Source organism: Theobroma cacao, chromosome 5 (genome assembly GCF_053813885.1).
Source record: "Theobroma cacao isolate CCN51 chromosome 5, ASM5381388v1, whole genome shotgun sequence".
Classification (NCBI taxonomy): Eukaryota; Viridiplantae; Streptophyta; class Magnoliopsida; order Malvales; family Malvaceae; genus Theobroma; species Theobroma cacao.
Window position 1 is genome coordinate 5321881 of NC_142643.1, and position 18334 is coordinate 5340214.

An 18334-nucleotide genomic window follows, 5' to 3' on the forward strand; every position below is an offset into this window, starting at 1 on the left:
CCGGTCCCTAATATCTTAGGTGAATTCCTGAAACAGAATAATTAATCCAAGTGTGGAGCATGGATTATTAAGTAAATCAACATATATATATTAAAGCATTACAATTGACCCAAAATAATACAGAATGAACCCATGCAGATAGATTTTATGCAGTTATGACACTCGTGCAATTTCCTACGACAATAGCCACGCAATGCCTAATCAATTAGTCACGCAATTACTAACATTAAATCACGTAATTCTAAGAAAAATTAATCGAATCACGCACACACTAACTGATAACATAGAAATTAGTCACGTAATGACCTATCAATCAGTCACGCTAAGTTGAACCCTTTTTTCAATCACCCAACCCCAACGTGACCCCATGCCAAAATCCACTCACGCAAAAGGTGCCAACCATCTAAGCACACCCTCACTCACGTAATATCCAAACCCTCAACCGAATTCCTAACACATACATATCAACCAGTCACGCATGGTCGGTCACCTTTCCACCCCTAAACACCAACAATACCACCTTCATGTTTATATTCAAATTTTTCAAACAATAAAATATCAATATGGACGTGCAATATGTATAGGTTTATGCTCAAAAACCTTAACCCTAAACATGAACAATAACCATTCTATCAAAAACCTCCACATGGTTGAAAATAAAATAAAATAATTCATAAAAAAATATTATACCTTTCTCAAGGTAATGTCAACTTCCTCACATTGCTCAATATGTGAATTACTTTTGTGCGAATAATAACCACTCCAAAAGGCTCTTACCACTGCCAAAATGCTCGAAAATTGAACTGTCGAGGAATGCTTTTACAGACTTGCTTTTGAGGATATGTACGGTCTCTCGATGAAACCGTAGAGTTGTGGTCCACATAAAGGACACACTTGACCCGTTAATAGGTTTCGGGTTGAGGCGCGGAGCCTAACGAATGGGTCGGTTTCATTAAGGACAATTTTGTCTATTTTTTTTCTTAGCTAAAAACAGTTAAAATTATAAAGAGAACCATTCTAAAAAACGCCTTATCCCTGAGGCCTATTTATGAAAAGCACTCTAACTACAATGGTGATGTTAGATCCTATTTTTGTGTATAAATTTTTTTTTCTTTGAAAAAGCTTTTGTTTAGATTCAAAAAAATTCTTGATTATTTTTCTGTAACTGAAATGGACAATATGTTAAAATGTAAAAGGAATAAAATCGAAAATTACGAGTAACAAAAGGACCGTTGTTACGGATATGTAATGCATTGGTGGGATTTTGTTGCTTAGTGTGGTTTGCGTTGTACAGGATTAATTTCGCATCTTCTAGATTTTTAGGCATCTAGATTCTACAAGGTAAAAACCTAACAAAAAACACGTGCATGCTTAAGCCTAAGGTTGGGTTTTGAAAATAAAATTGATAAAACCTGATAAATTGCTTAAGTTTTTTGTTTTGTTTGTTTTTTGTTATTGGATCATAGAAGTCAACTTCTTTGTGTTTATTAATGGATTCTCCTGCATTTAGTGACAGAAAGATAGAAGAAGAATAAAGATCACGTGATAAAATTGCTGAGGATACATCCATTAATGATTGTTAGTGAATGGAGTCATGAAATCTTTGTCAGGTTTAGATAAACAGATGGAATGAACAAGATTGCTAAGGTATCGTGGTAAAACGTGAGAAGATTAATGTAAGGTCAGCAACCAAAACAATGTTGGATGAAGTTATTTCAACATCCCGGATCTAATATGGTGGCAAATTTTTAAAGAACAGATACGCTGCATTTAATTTTGAGGGTGTATAATTTATATATATATATGAAAAATGGTACAAAAATTCTGTTTATAACAAAGCCAATTCTACAAGACGTTGACATCTCTTGAACAGCAGCACAATAGTGCGGCCTTTATGGAAAACTAGGAGAAAAGAATATAAATACACAATGTGAAAATGAAAAAAAATCTATATATGAAGCAAAAAGAAAGTTGTATCACCTTTTGTTTTCCCGACACCTCGACTATACTTACATGTTGGTTTTTTGACGTTTAGGTATAATCTAAAATTGACATGCAAGCTGGTTATCTCCTTTGGAAGTTGAGGAACTTGATACCATAGGCAAATACGAAGAAGAAGAGGAGACACCAGCCAATATGCGCCGCTGCAACAGCTGGAAGGAAGTCATATTCAAAGCCCAAGGTGCCTTTAAGGAAGTCCTTGACTGATATATCACCTTGTCCAGGGACCTCAACAAGAGTATTCTTGTCGCCCACTTGAGAAGTCACAAGCCCATATAGTGTCCAAGCCACGGGAGAAGCCCAGTAGTACCACCTCCACCATACAGGGATTTGCTGCAATGGGTGAATAAAGTAAATTTTTTTTTCTTAAAAAAATTCTCAAGTGGATTAGGTTAGTCAAATAACTAGGTAATTAGAAAGAGTAGTTAAACTTTGAGATGACTTACAGTCCTAGGAATGAGAAAACCAGAGAACAAGTTCCAGAAACTAAGGAAGAAGGACATGACAATTGCGGCAATTTGGTGGCCCGGTGTTAGAGCAACAACCATCATCCCGTACAGAGTGAAGTAGACGAAGCATGTTAATATGTAGTAGTAGAACCATAAGAATTTTCCGACCTTCCACTCAAATCCGATCATCGAGTAAAGAAGTAAAGTATAAATGATTGTTTGAATTGCAGTATAGATTGTCTCTATGGCCACCTGAAGAATAAAGAATAGTTCTTACTTAGTCTAGCATTCAGTAGCAAGTCTGGGAACAATTAAGCTCCATTGAAGAGAAAGGGGACGAGGAAAACCAATCATGTTCTTTTGTACAAGTTAAATTTGTACCTGAGCAAATGCATAAGGCAGCTCAGAATACATCCCGGCGGCTCTTTCACGGTAGAAGACTGTTCTCTCTATTGCAACAACAGATTGCACAGCGGAAGCATTGGTTGCTCCAAGGAAAAGTACAGCAGAATACATTGCTCCAAGAAGATTCATCAGATCTTGTTGTTTTGTTCTGGTGACCAAAATATTTTTGGTTAGTCCCAAGTCTTTGCTCAATAGAAAAATATAAATGTATCCAGGTTCAGAAAACACATTGTTTCATAATAATAATACTGAAAGGTACCCATTGTATTAAATAAAAAACAAAAAAGGAAAATTCAAGACTTACGTTTGTTCTCCTTTGTTCCAGAAGATAAGACCAAATAAGATGCCGATGAATATCGTCAAGAAGAACCTGATGGCATTGTACTGAGGGTTCCTCCAGTAAGACCAGTGCTGTTTCCAGAAGCAGGCCTTACACTGAGTAAGGAATGGCTGGGAATATTTCGTTGGGAAGAAGAGATCCTTGGAGCCTGGAGCTGGCGCGCTGAGCTCTTTGATAAGTTCCTGATTCCTCCTGAAAGTCACGCAAAGAAATTGAGTACAATGTAGTTGAGGGAAAAAATTTTACTGCCTAGACTCTGTCATTACAGTTAAACTTACCGATAAAGTGAAGAATTGGCGTAAATGTCTGCAAAATCTACATTCAATTGAGCCTCAACTGGTGGAGCACTGACCTCAAGCATCCATGTAGCCGGATTGTGTCCATCCCTGATCTTTTGAACCCCTTGTACAGCCTGTAGTAAAAGATGCAAGTTAGTTCTTGTCCCATTTTCTCTTAGAGGAAATATTTAGCTAGCTAGTCTAATTGGGATGCACGGGACCAACATACAAAAAATAGAAATTCTCACCTCAAAATATTCTATAAGCTTGTGAGAGTGGCGACCAAGAGGTCCAGCATAAATGACTTGCCCTCCTCTTTTCATCAACAGTAACTGCAACAAGCACAATACCAATTTGAATGCAGGTAATATAAATTAGCAAAAAAGAAAAAAAAGAAAAGTGGCAAAACTCCCCAAAAGGAATCTAGCAGAATAAGTTTTACCTCATCAAAAGCTTCAAAGATGTCAATGCTAGGCTGGTGAATTGTGCACACAACAGTTCTCCCTGTGTCCACAGTGTTTCTTACTGTTCGCATAACAATTGCAGCAGCTCTGGCATCAAGTCCAGAAGTCGGCTCATCCATAAAGATGATAGAGGGATTAGCAACCAACTCTACTGCTATTGTCAACCTCTTCCTTTGTTCTGTTGAAAGACCATCAACTCCAGGAAGTCCAACTAAAGCGTTCCTCAGTGGTTTGAGCTCAACTAACTCCATAACTTCGTCAACAAACATCTATACAAAGACAAAAATTGAAAACGTACCTTAAAATAGGGACCTTGCGGATGAGAAGAGAAGAGAATTTAGTGGAATTGAAAGAAAAGATGTTTCTACCAACCTTTCTAGTCTTAGTGTCTATGTCAGAAGAAAGACGTAGCCAAGCTGAGTACAGGAGAGATTCATAAACTGTGACATTCGGGGAGTGAATGTCATTCTGTTCACAGTAACCGCTCACACGAGCAAATGTCGCTTGGTTCTTTGTGTAACCTGAGATACTAATATTTCCCTCAATGTATCCACCTGTTTTCCTTCCTGCTAAAACGTCCATCAGGGTCGTCTTCCCAGCACCACTGACACCCACCAATGCTGTCAATATCCCTGGTCTGAAAGCGCCACTAACATCGCGTAGTAGCTGAAGACGATCTTCTTCAATTCCTTGAGTCTTCATTTCCTGGTAAAGAAACCAAGATTTCACCTCAATGTTTGCTCATTAAACCAAAATATAATCAAGAAAATGTCAGTTATGAAACAGAAAGTGAAATGTTTAAGATAAGAAGTAACTTACCGCAGGCATGTCTACATAGTAGTTAATATGGTTGAATGCAAGTGAAAGGGGTTGGAAAGGCAAAACCATTCCTTTTCTAGGTGCGTGTCCTGCAGCACCGACGATATCTGAAGAGTTTCTAACTTGCTGATTGGTACCTGTAACCATTGAGAAAAGTTAAGCACTCACAAAAAGAATGCATAAGTTGAATTAATATAGGCTTTGATGACAAATTCACATTAACTTTTTGAACTCAAAGCTCAAAAACGTTTCTACCTTCTGGTCTGCGCCCTGCAGAGTATGGGTTTTTAGTCTTGTTATTTTCATTGTCATTGACAACTACAGCTTTGGAATCACCCAGAGCTGAAAATCAATTTAATCCGCACATAAGACGCGAGTCAATATTGAAAATTTATTCAGTATTCAAATACAACCAATTGAAGTGCAAATGAGAGAATGTCACTAACGATTAAGGAAAGTCAAAGCTCCAATGAATAAAATGTTGAAGACAAGAGAGAACGCAAAGAGTGCTCCAACACATATCCAGAACCAATAATCCTCCGTAAAGAAGCCTCTAGTCTTCAGAAGAACTTTCCCCACTGTTGGTGCGTTAATTCTGGTGTCATTGTTTTTCTGCATCGGATAATTGTTTCTAAGATATTCATTATGGCTTATGGTCCAAGAAATTATAAATGCCTAATCAAAGTTTATATAACTATATGCATTAAAAACAAAACATGAAGAAAATTGAACTTTTAGAAGATCTTACTGCACTCCATCTTGCATCGAGGAATTCGTTCATGACTATGGCATTTTGTCCATACATCATAGGAGAAACATAGTAGCCCCAGATCATCCATGGTTCGATGTCATCTACAAGTAGAAAAGGTGTTAGAATGCTTGAACTGAAGCAAATAGATGAAAAATAAGAAAAAAAAAAAAAAGAGTCAAGGGAGAAGCTGAAACTATCATCTAATACTAGTGGTTAATATCAGACAATAGGAATATCAAGTTGCTTTGCTAACAACATGCCTTAGCGCTTTAATTATAAACATGCTTTAAGAATAAAGAGAGGTAACCTACTTACCTTTGGCAACAATGAAACCTCCAAGTACAAAAACCAATAGCAAGGTGAAAGTACCCAGGGTGTTTGCAACAACTTGTGTCCTTCCTACTGCAGCAATGAACCTAAAGAGGGACAAAGCCATCTGATGAATGCCAAAGAATGCCAAGAACTGTCGGAAGAACCTGGAGATATAAAAGAAAAGAGATGCTCAGTCAAAAAAACTACTATAACTATAACGTCATTCAGTTGAATCATCACTAAAATAGTAACATGATCATCAAGACCTTGTAACTTAGAGAAATGGATTGCTTCAATGTTGTTTACCTGCTAGCAGCTGGAGCAAAGCCAATTGTGTAGTATGTCAGAGCGATCCATATCCCAGATTCCATAAGTGACAGTGGGATCCTAAGGACCCAAATCGGTAGGCCAAATGCCCATGCAGGATAAAACAAGAAATCCCTTTGTTTATAGAAGACAGGAAGCCTGAAAACAGTCATTGCAAGTTCCGCCATTCCATTGAACATCACATTGATTAAACTGAAAAATAGGGCTCCAAAAAATTTTTGACCATCTTCCAAAGTGCCCACTGGCATTTCTGTTCTCAAGTATACAGTCAGGGCAATCAGTGACATGATTGTTATCTGGACAGTCTTGAATATATATACGAAAGAGTTTCTCTTCATTAGCAGCCATTCTCTTGCAAAGCATGCCCTGAACAGTTCCCAATTAGAAATACCATACTTTTCAGTAACTAAAGCAGCAGGGTGGGTTCTTGATTTATCATAGGGAACTCTGAGGTCTGATGCAAGCTGCTGGCCAATGTGGAAGGAACTGAAGCCGTGGACAAAATCGGAACTTGAAACATATCTGTAAGGTTGGTTCTTTTTGAACCAATATTGTTCTTGGTCCTTCTTGGAAGTTACTTCTTGCAGAAAGTCAGCAACTCCTTTTCTTTCAGGGCACTTGAAGCCCATGTATTCAAAGAAATCCAGGACATTCTCACGTGGACCTTGGTAGACAATCAGACCCTCTGAAAGTACAATAATGTCATCGAAGAGATCATATGTCTCTGGAGCCGGCTGTAGAAGAGAAATGACCATGGTTACATCCATGATATGAACCATTTGTCTCATGAACTTACAAATCTGGAAAGTAGTGGAGCTGTCCAGTCCTGTTGATATTTCATCCATAAATAGAGCCTTTGCTGGTCCGACCAACATTTCTCCTGCAATTACGTCAAATAGAAACTATTAGACTAGCAATGCCTTAGCAAGCACAAATGCTTATATACAAGAACTGAATGGTGGAAGTAAATCATTAAGAAAACGAATATGGTAGTATCATTCTTCTGAGTAGTTTAAAAAAGCCTGGGCCAGGAAGAAAAAGATTGCTACTATGTCTGATGTTATAAAATATTTTTGAAATCTAGGCTTTAGATAAAGATAAAAAGAGAATTAAAAGAATGCAAAAGAACCATCTACATCAGACATGGAAACACGACTGTTTGTGAAGACTGGCCAGGAAGTTCATTTAGGAGTTGAGTACATAAACATTATGCAGCTAAGCAACTTCATCAATATCTTTATCTTGATATCTCCATGTGGACTCCGGAGTGACTTAAACTACAAGAGCAATATGAAGCACATTTAATTCTTCCTATGTTAGGGAAAATTGGTAAGCTTCAACTTGTTCAGCAGAACATACCTGTGGTCACACGCTTCTTCTGCCCTCCAGAAATACCCCTACGCATCTCATCTCCAACCATAATATCGGCACAAATATCCAACCCAAGAATCTGTTAGACATTCTTACAAAAATCAGCTCCCTGTAATTAGTCTGTCCTACAGATAAACAAAGAGATGCACCATCTGGAAACAAAGAAGACTAACCTTAAGAATATAATCTGTCACCAAGCTAGTTTCTTGGCCTGCCAGTGCTGTGGCTTTCATGAATGCATCAATCTCAGAATCTGGCTTAATTCCGGCTTCTTTCTCTCTTCTTGAGAGCTCCGACAGCATTTCATATCTAGTACCTACACCCAAACAACGTCCCGAGAAATCCAATGTCTCCCTCACTGTCATTTCACCATAGTGAAGATCATGTTGACCGATATAAGCACATGTCCTTTGAGGAACAAACTCATTCAATTCGTGACCGCAGTAAGTGACTCTCCCAGATGACTGTTCACAAAGCCAAATTATTAGGAGAATTTTTGAAATAAACGTATAATAGTAATAACTGTTTAAAGAGTAGGAAACTCACCCTTAGATCGCGGTCAAGCTTTCCAGCAAGTGCCAATAACAATGTTGTTTTTCCAGCGCCTGGAGGACCGAGAAGCAGAGTCATCCTGAAATTTTTCATACAAATATTAATTGATTTAATGTTATAAACTACTACATGGTTAAAAACAAAATCAAAATAGAAGTATCCATTTCATCAAATCGAACATATTAGCTTTATCAATGGGAACAAAAGAACACTTTCTGTGCAGGAAATTGTATATAAAAACAAATTTTCATCTCCAAAAATTGTATAGTATATAGCACTATTTATTACTGATATTGCCCTCTGCTTGTGTATAGGACAGTGAGATCTGGCTTGTCCATTGATACTTTTCAGATCCAAAATGACAAAAGAAAGAAAAAAAGAAACTGGGACAATTTCATGGAATTACCTTGAAGGTTTGACTATGCCGCTAACATCTTTAAGTATCTGAATCTTTCTCTTCTTTGATGGTGCAAGCCGAACCAATCCAAGAATGCTCTGTTGGTCGGGGAAAAAAATTTGAAACACAGAATGAGGATTACATTAAAAATTGAATTGATTAATTGAAAACATCAAAATTTTGAAACACACTACTATAATAATTTCAGATTCAGTTAAAAAATGCCTGTCTGAACTGACCAACTTTTGCAATAAATAAGCAAACTCGAAGAAAAGAGTTTTAAATCTCTAATGAGCTACTCTGCACTGGGAAAAACAAAGACTTGTCCTCTGTTTTGGATAAGCTTTTTTTCTGTCTACTTTTTAATAAGTAAATCCAAAGAGTCTCTTCACTATATATTTGTAAAGTTTCAAATTTAAACAAATGAGATGCGAATGTTCAAAAAGAAAGAGAATAATACCTCTATTGTGTTCAAGGTGACATTAAGCAGGGTAGGAAGAGCTCTGCTCCCAACATAAACATCTCCTTCAACTGCCAAATGCTCAAACCGAACTTCAATCTTTGGAATCTCAATCCCAACTCTACACCAATCAAAACCTCATAAATCAAATCAAAACTAATCCAAAAATCAAAATAAAAAAAAAAAGACCCCAAGAAAAAGTTTTTTTTTTTTATTTGTCGATTTAACTTACCTATCAGTTCTGTCCCTTAATCTCCTCAAAAACCTTTCATTATCTTCTTCAACAACTTTCAGCATACTATCCATCAACTGCTTCTTATCTTGCAACCCAAGCTTAGTAACATCAACTTCATCATGAACAATTCTCCCATTATCAAGAACTTGTCTCAACATCCCTTTTCTCAACCGATCATACGTTGGTAACCTTTCGATAGCAGCCCAACGTAGCTCTTCCTCATCATCTTGACGTCCACTCCTGTTAAACACTTCCGGTGGAGGTTGCCAAACCTCCCTGAAGCTGGCTGAGGCCCAGCTTCTATGGCTGCCCGATGCCGCCCAGCTCCTTCTGCTGCTCATCGACCTTGCCAGATCATCTCCAGCTAAAGCCGACGCCATGATGCTATATTATTCTGGACACAGGCTAGCAGCTTAGCTTGGTTAGTATATAAAAAAAAAAAAAAAAGCTCTCTCAGTTATAATCTGAAAGAAGATTTACGACATGATTTCTTCTTTGGTTCTGGGAAAAAAAAACTTTGAAATGAAAAGAAAACGTGGGTTCTTTTCTTGTTGGGTGGGAAAACAGAGAGAGAAAGGAGGCGTACTTAAAAAGAGAGTGGAAAATGAGAGACAAAGAAAGAAGAAAAGATCAAGTCAAATGTTTACAGGCCATGGCTGGCTCCCAATGTTTGAATAACATTACAAACAGGAACCTCCAATGGTGATTGTTTGATCCTATCTCTTTTCTAGTCATTTTTGTTTTATAATCTTGATCTTTGAAACTCTGTTTTTGCTTACGATACACTGCATGGTTGAGAATGTGTGATTGATCCTTTTTTAAGAGTTTTTTTTTTTTTCCCAAAGAAAAAAAATCTGATTCAGTGACTAACTCTTTAATTATGTCGGGAAGTGTCATGTGGACAAAATAAAATAACAAAAAAAGAAAAAGAAGGAAATCGCAATTTGCGGCTAATAAGAGGACAGTTTTTAAGTTTTTAACGGATATATAATGCATGTGATTGGCGGTGTTTTGTTCCTTATAGTGGTTTGCGTCGTACAAGATTAGTACGCGCCTTCTAGAAAGTCATATATTTACAAATTTGGGTACTTCTAGAAGGTCAAAACCGAATAAACATCGACGAAAAGGAAAACACGTTTGCCTAAGCCATCCGCTTTGAACTGTTTGTAACACTGCCCTAGCTCCACCTCTTTTTTTATTTGATTTTATTATTTATTCTTTTTCTACACATAAAAAAATTCTCACTTTTCCTTTTTAGTTATATTCTGGGAAATAAAAATTAGAGTAAATTTCCCCATATTACATCACATTTTATTAATCAAATTGTTAACGCATACATGTATTTTCTTAAATAAAAAATTAATTGTTAAATAAAAAATATACAATTTCTTTTGCATAGATCGAAATTTTGAGAACAAAAATATGATGTTTGAAGTTATAATTACAAAAATGATATTTTAGGAATATTTAAGAGATTATTAAGTGCACTTTATTTTAAAAATTGACCTTCCTTCGTTTATAGAAATTAATTAAAATTCTCACGTTTTAACATATAAATAATGATGGAGATCCTCATCCAACTAAACTTCTGTTTCTACATGCAACGATATTGTCTTTAAAACATAATGCTACTATTTACCAGAAATTCATTACATCTTGTCATTAATGTTATTAATAACCCTATACTGAAAATTAATTAATTTCATCTTGTCATTAATGTTATTACTAACTCTATACAGATAATTAATTAATTTCATCAATTGGTAATAGATATACACACAAAAACCTCTATAAATTAATAATTTTGATTAAATAATATTTTTAGTTAATCCCAACTTGGGATCAACGTAGTAAATTAATAATTCGTTAAATTTATATAATAATAAAATTTTAAAAAAATTAATAGGTCCCATTTGATATATAAATTAATAATCTCTTTATACATCAAAATTATATATATACATAACTCAATTAAGAGGTTTTTATAAATATAACTCTAATATTAGTTGTTTTTTGTTGAAATTGATATCTCTTTGGATCTTATTTCTAACTTTTCTTAATACATTAAGAAGCTTTGGTGTAGTGTTATCTTGTATTATAAAAAAAACTATACAATGTGATTATTACTTTTAATGCATTTATGTGTGAAACAAGCTCTAGTACAAAATTATCGTCTTCAACTTCATCTTCTTTATCATTTTCCATATCGTCAATAATTTGCTCATCACGAATAATAATAATTTGTAATTCAATAATTAGATAATATTCGTATAATCACAATACACAAATACATATATTAAATTTAATGTTTTTAAAAAATAAAAAATACCTTGATAAATTAATTTTTAATTAATTAATGTATAATTAACAAATTATTAATTTATCAATTAAATAATATCTCGATTAATTAATAAATTTTCATAATTTCAAATATATTAATTTAAAGAGTTTTTACTGTAGATATATCTTGCTACATTATGCTATATTTTAGTATGTGATACTTGTAAAACCATTTAATTACTTTTTTTTTATTTTTTGAATAAGGACCATTTAGTTGATTAATTTTCCTAACAAAATTTGGTATATTATCAAATAAGTTCTCCTCTAAGTTTTGAAGACTTATATAGGACCAACTTTAAGCATTAGTATTATAATATAAGGTAAAATACTTTTACCTTTTAAATTTTGATCATAATTTCACGCGGGTCCACACTTCGTCTCAAACATGTATAAGACAAATGTGAAATGTCTAAAATATATATTTTTTTCTTTTTCACTATTTTCCTCTCTCAAGTCAGCTGACAATGCTCTTTTACGTCGACCCACTCATGGTCGAATCTGGCTCCCTTGTGGCCAGATCTAGTAGCGTCGAAGAGCGCCGACGAGCGCAAGGGAACACCAAATCCGACATTCCCATGGTCAGATTTGGTCAAGGAACATCCAGTAGATACTTGCTATGTTGTCTCCCATCACTGTTTGTCATCATTTGCCGTCTCCGTATTGAAAAAAATTTAGTGAGAGAAGGAGAGAGAATGTTGGGTAGAGAGAGAAAGAAATTGTATTTGATATAGTAGTAATTTTTAAAATTAATGAAGAGCAGAATTATCCTAAAAATATTACCATGAAACGAATATTGACAGTTAACTCTAACGGCAAGACTTATGTATATACCGAAATATATTATTTTGGACAAATTGTCTATTTTGAATACTAATAGACTTGTATAAAATTATAGTTAAAATTTAAAGATGTTAGGGTATATTACCCTACATTATATAGGATCAAGCTCAACTTCTTTTTCTTCCTTTAAACAAATTGTCTGTAAGGAATATTTCCAATGATAATATATTTGAACATTTTTATAAGGTTCAAATTTAGTATTTTACTTAATATGATAGATCGAATTTATCACTTATCTTTTTTTAAAATAATTTATCACTTATCTTTAAATGGGTACAATTTTAGCACTATATTTTATAATTTGATTAAAAAATAATTAAAAGTTAATGATAAAAGAATATTGTTTGTATATAGAAGTATATTTTAACTTTTTTACATTTTTTAAATCAAATTAAAAAGTATATTTATAAAATTATACCCGTTTAAAAATAAATGATAAATTTAATTCGTAACCTTCAGTAGAACAATAAGTTTGACTATTATTTAAAAATAAATAAATTATTGGAGAGAACTTTATTAGTAAGTGTTGGAAAATTAAAGCAAACATTTTAGTTTGCTACGAAAGTCTAGCGTCGGGGAATCTCCAACTAATGAAAAGGAAGTTACGCTGTTCTAGGTGGTGGTATACCAAAACTTAGAATCTTTTTCCTCAAATGTACAGTAATAAGGATCGGAACAAAAGTGTGGATCAAAACAAATCGGTCAAATTATGTAATTAGTTTTTATATTCTATTAAAAAGATAAATTAAACTTTTATATAATAATTTTTACAATTGAATCTTTTTACTTTTATAAATAGTAAATGTTAACGATATTAATTTTACTTTGTTAACTGTATTAACAAAAACATGATTTCACTATGGTGAACATTGATTTTGTTGAAGTGACATTGACTAAGTTGACAGAATATAAATTTTTGAGAGTTTTGAAATAAAAAATTAACCTAAAGTAGTTAATCAATTCTTCTGATTTCTGTTAATGAAATCTTTTCTTACAATTAAACCTTCTGTACGACTGAAATTGATGTTTTTTGTTTTGAACTTACAGCTCGTTAGCAAAGGATTGGGTTCAAAGGCGTGCATGTCGGGGATATGGCTCACATGCTAATCTGGGGATAAATTGGAACCCGAATGGATGCTTGAGCCCTTTGATATCAATGGATTTTGGTAGTATTGAAGCCATTAAGTTAAATATTGCGATGAGAAGGTTGGGTTTTCAAGTAAGCAGAACAAATTTGATTGTATTAAATAACTTTGGTGGACGAAAGTGTTCATATTAAATTAAAGTAAGCAGTCCCAGATTGAGACTTAAGACTTAATAGTAAATTGATAATTGAAGCAAACAAACAAAAATAAAGTCTAATTCTAGGCCGGCGATAGGCAGTAAACATGGTTTTTACTCGTGAACCCTTCTTTTTCCAAATATTCAAAATTTGTTGCTAGCGCAATTTTATATATACATTAGATTATAGCCCGTTGCACACAGGTCTCTTTCTATTTGTTTTTTTCTTTCTCTTTCTATCTCTCTTCTTTTTCCATGCCCTTCACATGGCAAGAGGAGAAGCCCCTTTAGGGCTTCTTTTTAAGTATGCTATAGATAACCAAGTCAATATTCAAGATAAACAAGCTACAGAACATCTAGAAGCATTTTGTTTTGTTCAATCTGTTTGGGCCACTAATTGTTTATTACAAATTGCTTTTCAAAAAACAATTGTTTATTACAAATTGCTTTTCAAAAAACAATTGTTTATTATAATTTGATTAATTCTAAATAGTTGGGCTTAAGGTTTTTTAATTTCATAGGATGACGTATGTCTTTGTTGGTCTTTGAATATTTCCTTACAACTCCTTAGGATTAGGACAATAATATTAAAAGCCTATAATTAAATATTCAAATAGGTTTTTTCATTGAAATTTAAAAAAAAAATTTATTAAAATTTCACTCTTCTAACTTTCTGAGAAATAAAATCTTATTAAATACATAATACCATTAGTTGATGAGAAATACTTAAGAATTAATAGTATTGTGAGAATCGAAAAAAATGATAAAAATTAAAATTTATTAAGCACATAATTAGATAAGTGAGAGAATATATCATTTTATTAATTATATTGATTTTTTCATATTTTTAATGAGAAATGAGATAAATAGTAGAGAATTAATAGGTATGTAGGAAGTGAGAGAAAATTAATATTTGTTAGACATTTAATTTAAAAGGTGAGAAAATAAGTAGATATTTTATTAATTATTTTAATTTTTATATATTTTAATGTAATTAATTATATTATTATAAAATTATAGAGCCTATGAAAAATTAGAGCCTAGAGTAAAAGTTTTGATGACTTTATAGTATAGCCGGCCATGGAACTCATTCTCCAGCTACTTATTTATGAAAGATTAAGCTTACTTATTTCCTGTTGAGCAAAAACAAGACTTTTCCTAACATTTTTATTTGCATTTCTGTTAGAAAATAAATTCATAAATAAATTGTAAGTGTGACTTATATATTTATCTTTTTAGTTTTTCAATTGGTATAATGCTTAAATAAATCTCTAAGAGTGTGCTTGGTTTGGGAGAATGGAATAGTCATTCCTCCCCTATTCTCATTCATGAGATAAGGCTGCATTTGATTTAATAGAATGATTATTTTTCAGAGTAATTATTCTAAGAGAAGCCTAAATAGCCATTATCAAAACCCCATTGGTAATGGCTATTCCAAATTATTGAGAATAAGAAAAAAAGTTGACTAGACAAATATATTTTTTTATAATTTAAAAAACTATTTTATAAGAAAATACTAAACCTATTTTTTTCTCTCTTTCTCTCTCCTTCTCTCTCTAAAGCACAAAAAGCACAAAATTTTTTACTTTATTTAAAAAAAAGGAAATGAAAATATTTAAATATTATTTAATATATTAATATTATTTAATATATTAATATTATTTAATTATAATAAATATTATAAAGAATATTATTTAATATTATTATTTGAATATAATAAATGTAATAAAGAATATTATTTAGTATTATTTAAATTTAGTGAAGATTATATTTTGTCTTTTAATTTTAAATATTATTTTATTATAATAAAAGGTTTAATTATCTACTAATACAAAATATTATTCAATTATAATAAAAATATATTTGTATTTTGGTGAAAATATTATTTAATTATAGTAAAAGTTATTTTGATTTTATTACTTAGAATATTTTTATCTTTTAACAAAATAAATCTTTAATTTTAATAATGAGTATTTTTTTCTCATCATAGTATTTTTGTTTTTTAATTAAAAAATCTTTAAATTTTAATAAAAGATATTTTTATCATTTATCCATTATTCCTTAATTATTCTTAAAATTATTCTTGCCAACTAAACAATGGAATAAGTAATAAGAGCAATTTCTATTCTATTCAATTCTCATGAACCAATCTACATAATAGTTATTCTTCTCTTATTCTATTCCCTTGGAATGGCTATTCTATCCCTATTCTATTCCTTTCAGTGAACCAAGCATGTTGTAAACTATTTAAAAAAAATTCAAATAAACTCTTATTCTTTTATTACGTCCAATCAAGTCTTTATATTTTTATTTTGGATCAAATAAATTTTTGTGACTAATGATTGACTAATTACCGTAAATCAAAATACCACTTGTCATTTTATATTTACATGGCATTAACATGGTATTGTTGTGAAAAGTGAAAAATATCACATAGTTATGTTATCATATTAAGTTAGCATGTTATGTCATCATCAATTATGATATGTTAATATGTCAAATCATCATTAATTATGATATCTAAGCATGTCACGTCAGTATCACACGATATAAAATGATAAATGACATTTTAATAAGTCAATAATTAGTTATAAAAATTTATTTGATTCAAAATAAAAGTATAAAGACTTATTTGACTCAAAATAAAATATAAATGTTTGATTGAATGTAATAAAAATATAAAGATTTATTTTAAATTTTTTAAATAATGTAAAAAAAATTAAATATTATATCTTTAAAAAAAAAAACAAATCATGAAGTGAAATAATGGTTCTCGATCTCTTTGACCCTTCTATGTTACTTATTCCCTTTCCTAAACTAACCCTTTTCTTAGTATTAAATACATAGCATCATGTCTCTAAGACAATTAAGCTCCAAACATTGGCTACTCGGCAATGCTTTTGATAGGTGCATCCATGTATTCGGCTAGGTATGTATTGATTGTTAGATGTCATTAGTAATTTATAGATAATTTTTATAAAATAAAAAAATGCATTAAAAGGTATATACGCATCTTATGAATTGATTTAATCATCATTTCTATGGAAAAAAAAAGGGAGCCATCCAACATTGATGGAAACATGGTACCGGAATAATTCTCTTATAAAGCACTATGCCATCTCTGATTAGACAGTTTCCACTTTATTTCTTGTGAAAAAGGAGAGAGTGGGTGGGCTAAATATTCAACGTCGGCTAGAAAGAAAAAACGAGGCTTGTCCTGTCGTCTATCATGGAGATGCATGCAGGCAGCTATTCTAATGCTAGCTTTAAGCAAAAGTCAAGCTAATGCCAAACTTCTTCACACTCAATCTGCGAGTGGCTCACATCATAATTTGGCTGTGAGCCATTGCTGTTGCGGTGGGGCCCGAAACAAGTATTAATGGAAGGAAAAGAAACTGGCAAAAGCCAAAAGGAAAGAATGAAGGAAAGAAAAAAGGGACAATTTACAGTGCTGGAACTTAAACTCCACAAACTGTTGACTTTCTTCAAATCTTTTTTGCTCAGTAAGTATCTTTGAATCTTGATCATTTGCAACCGTAACGAACAGAGGCCACTCGCTTTTTAATCTCATAAATCGAATCTGAGCAAGTGGATTGCATTGAGATATTGGGTTACCTCATTTTTTTCTTTACTTAACAATACTATTTATATCTCCAGATGACAACGAAGTACATTATGGTTGAGTTGATTTAACAAAAAAATGAAAATTTTCTTTGGGTTAATTAGTTTCGAAATGTTTGGCTTCTCGAATTAATATTGAATAAGTTCGAGTTGATAAGTTACATTAGTATTATTATTTTTAAATATAATTTTATCTATCTAGTCTTTCTTTCAAAGTTTATGCTTATTAAATTTATAATATGCAAGAAAATTATATAACTAGAAATGATTATGATGAAGTATTAAATTGTATCTTTTCCGGCTATTAATTGGGTTTAATTCAAGTAATAAGGTTGTATTGGTTTGAGTGAAGATCTTAGGCTCAAGTTGTAGAATTTCTTTTATAGATAAAAAAAATTTATATATTTCCCTAGCTAGTCACTAACAACAAGGTAAGACCCTCGTAACTAATGAGAATATGAAAATTAAATCTAAAAAAAGTTGAGCCTAATTAATTAACCCTAATCTTCCGTTAGATCTAGAGAATACATGGTTAATAATTTCGAGTTTCCAAAAAGATTTAAATAGTAAAAAGATCTTTACACTATAATAATTTTTTAACTAAATTTCTTTTTATTATATCCAAATTAAGTCTTAAATTTTTTATACTCAAATAAACTTTTAACAATTATTAAATTCAAAATTGACCCAACATTTTATACTCGCATGATATATGACCAAGTAAACTGATCAATCTAATTCAAAATCATAATAACTCAAACTTAACACTAAAAATATAAAATTTAATTACTAGTTTCATTATAATCCGATCTCGAAATAATTTGAATTTAAAATAATTCAAACTCGATATCCACTCATTTATCACCTCTGGGCACTATATATTCAGCTGTTAATGTCAGCTGACAACAGGAACGGCTTACATTTTCAAAGTCCCCCCCTAAATAGGAATTCAGAGACGCCTATATGCAAATAGTCGTATGGAGTTAGTTAATTCTGGCAACAAGCAATACTGACTTATATTAGGGCAATGCAAAGCCAGATTGACAAATAATAAGGTCTAAGAAAGTCATACAAATCGATTTTCCTGGTCT

At 32.2% G+C, this 18334-nt stretch overlaps 1 protein-coding gene across 2 annotated transcripts; it reads right to left on the minus strand.

Annotated features, from left to right (window-relative positions):
• Nucleotides 1-1765: 1765 nt before the first annotated feature.
• On the minus strand, nucleotides 1766-9948 carry LOC18598186 (ABC transporter G family member 34-like). Of its 2 annotated transcripts, XM_088806117.1 has the most exons (21): nucleotides 9809-9948; nucleotides 9159-9555; nucleotides 8927-9047; nucleotides 8476-8564; nucleotides 8064-8148; nucleotides 7691-7981; nucleotides 7506-7596; nucleotides 6126-7026; nucleotides 5823-5983; nucleotides 5505-5608; nucleotides 5203-5368; nucleotides 5012-5098; nucleotides 4757-4893; nucleotides 4310-4642; nucleotides 3916-4206; nucleotides 3722-3805; nucleotides 3474-3607; nucleotides 3160-3387; nucleotides 2832-3003; nucleotides 2448-2702; nucleotides 1766-2334 (listed from the first exon to the last, which is right to left on the minus strand). In XM_088806117.1, exons 2-21 carry the CDS (start codon nucleotides 9539-9541, stop codon nucleotides 2065-2067), a joined length of 4383 nt encoding a protein of 1460 aa, XP_088662243.1. In that variant the 5' UTR covers nucleotides 9542-9555; nucleotides 9809-9948; the 3' UTR covers nucleotides 1766-2064. The 2 variants fall into 2 exon arrangements, with proteins under 2 accessions (XP_088662243.1, XP_007027659.3); XM_007027597.3 differs by having other exon boundaries at nucleotides 9159-9915.
• Between the last annotated feature and the right edge of the window lie 8386 nt (nucleotides 9949-18334).

Bases quoted from the DNA above. Each gene is read 5' to 3' on its own strand.
- LOC18598186 (XM_088806117.1), bottom strand. From the start codon at position 9,541: ATGGCGTCGGCTTTAGCTGGAGATGATCTGGCAAGGTCGATGAGCAGC. The intron at 8,149-8,475 runs GTAATTCCATGA...GAAAAATTTCAG, and splicing joins GGCATAGTCAAACCTTCAAG to GATGACTCTGCTTCTCGGTC. The intron at 5,369-5,504 runs GTAAGATCTTCT...TATCCGATGCAG, and splicing joins TCGATGCAAGATGGAGTGCA to AAAAACAATGACACCAGAAT.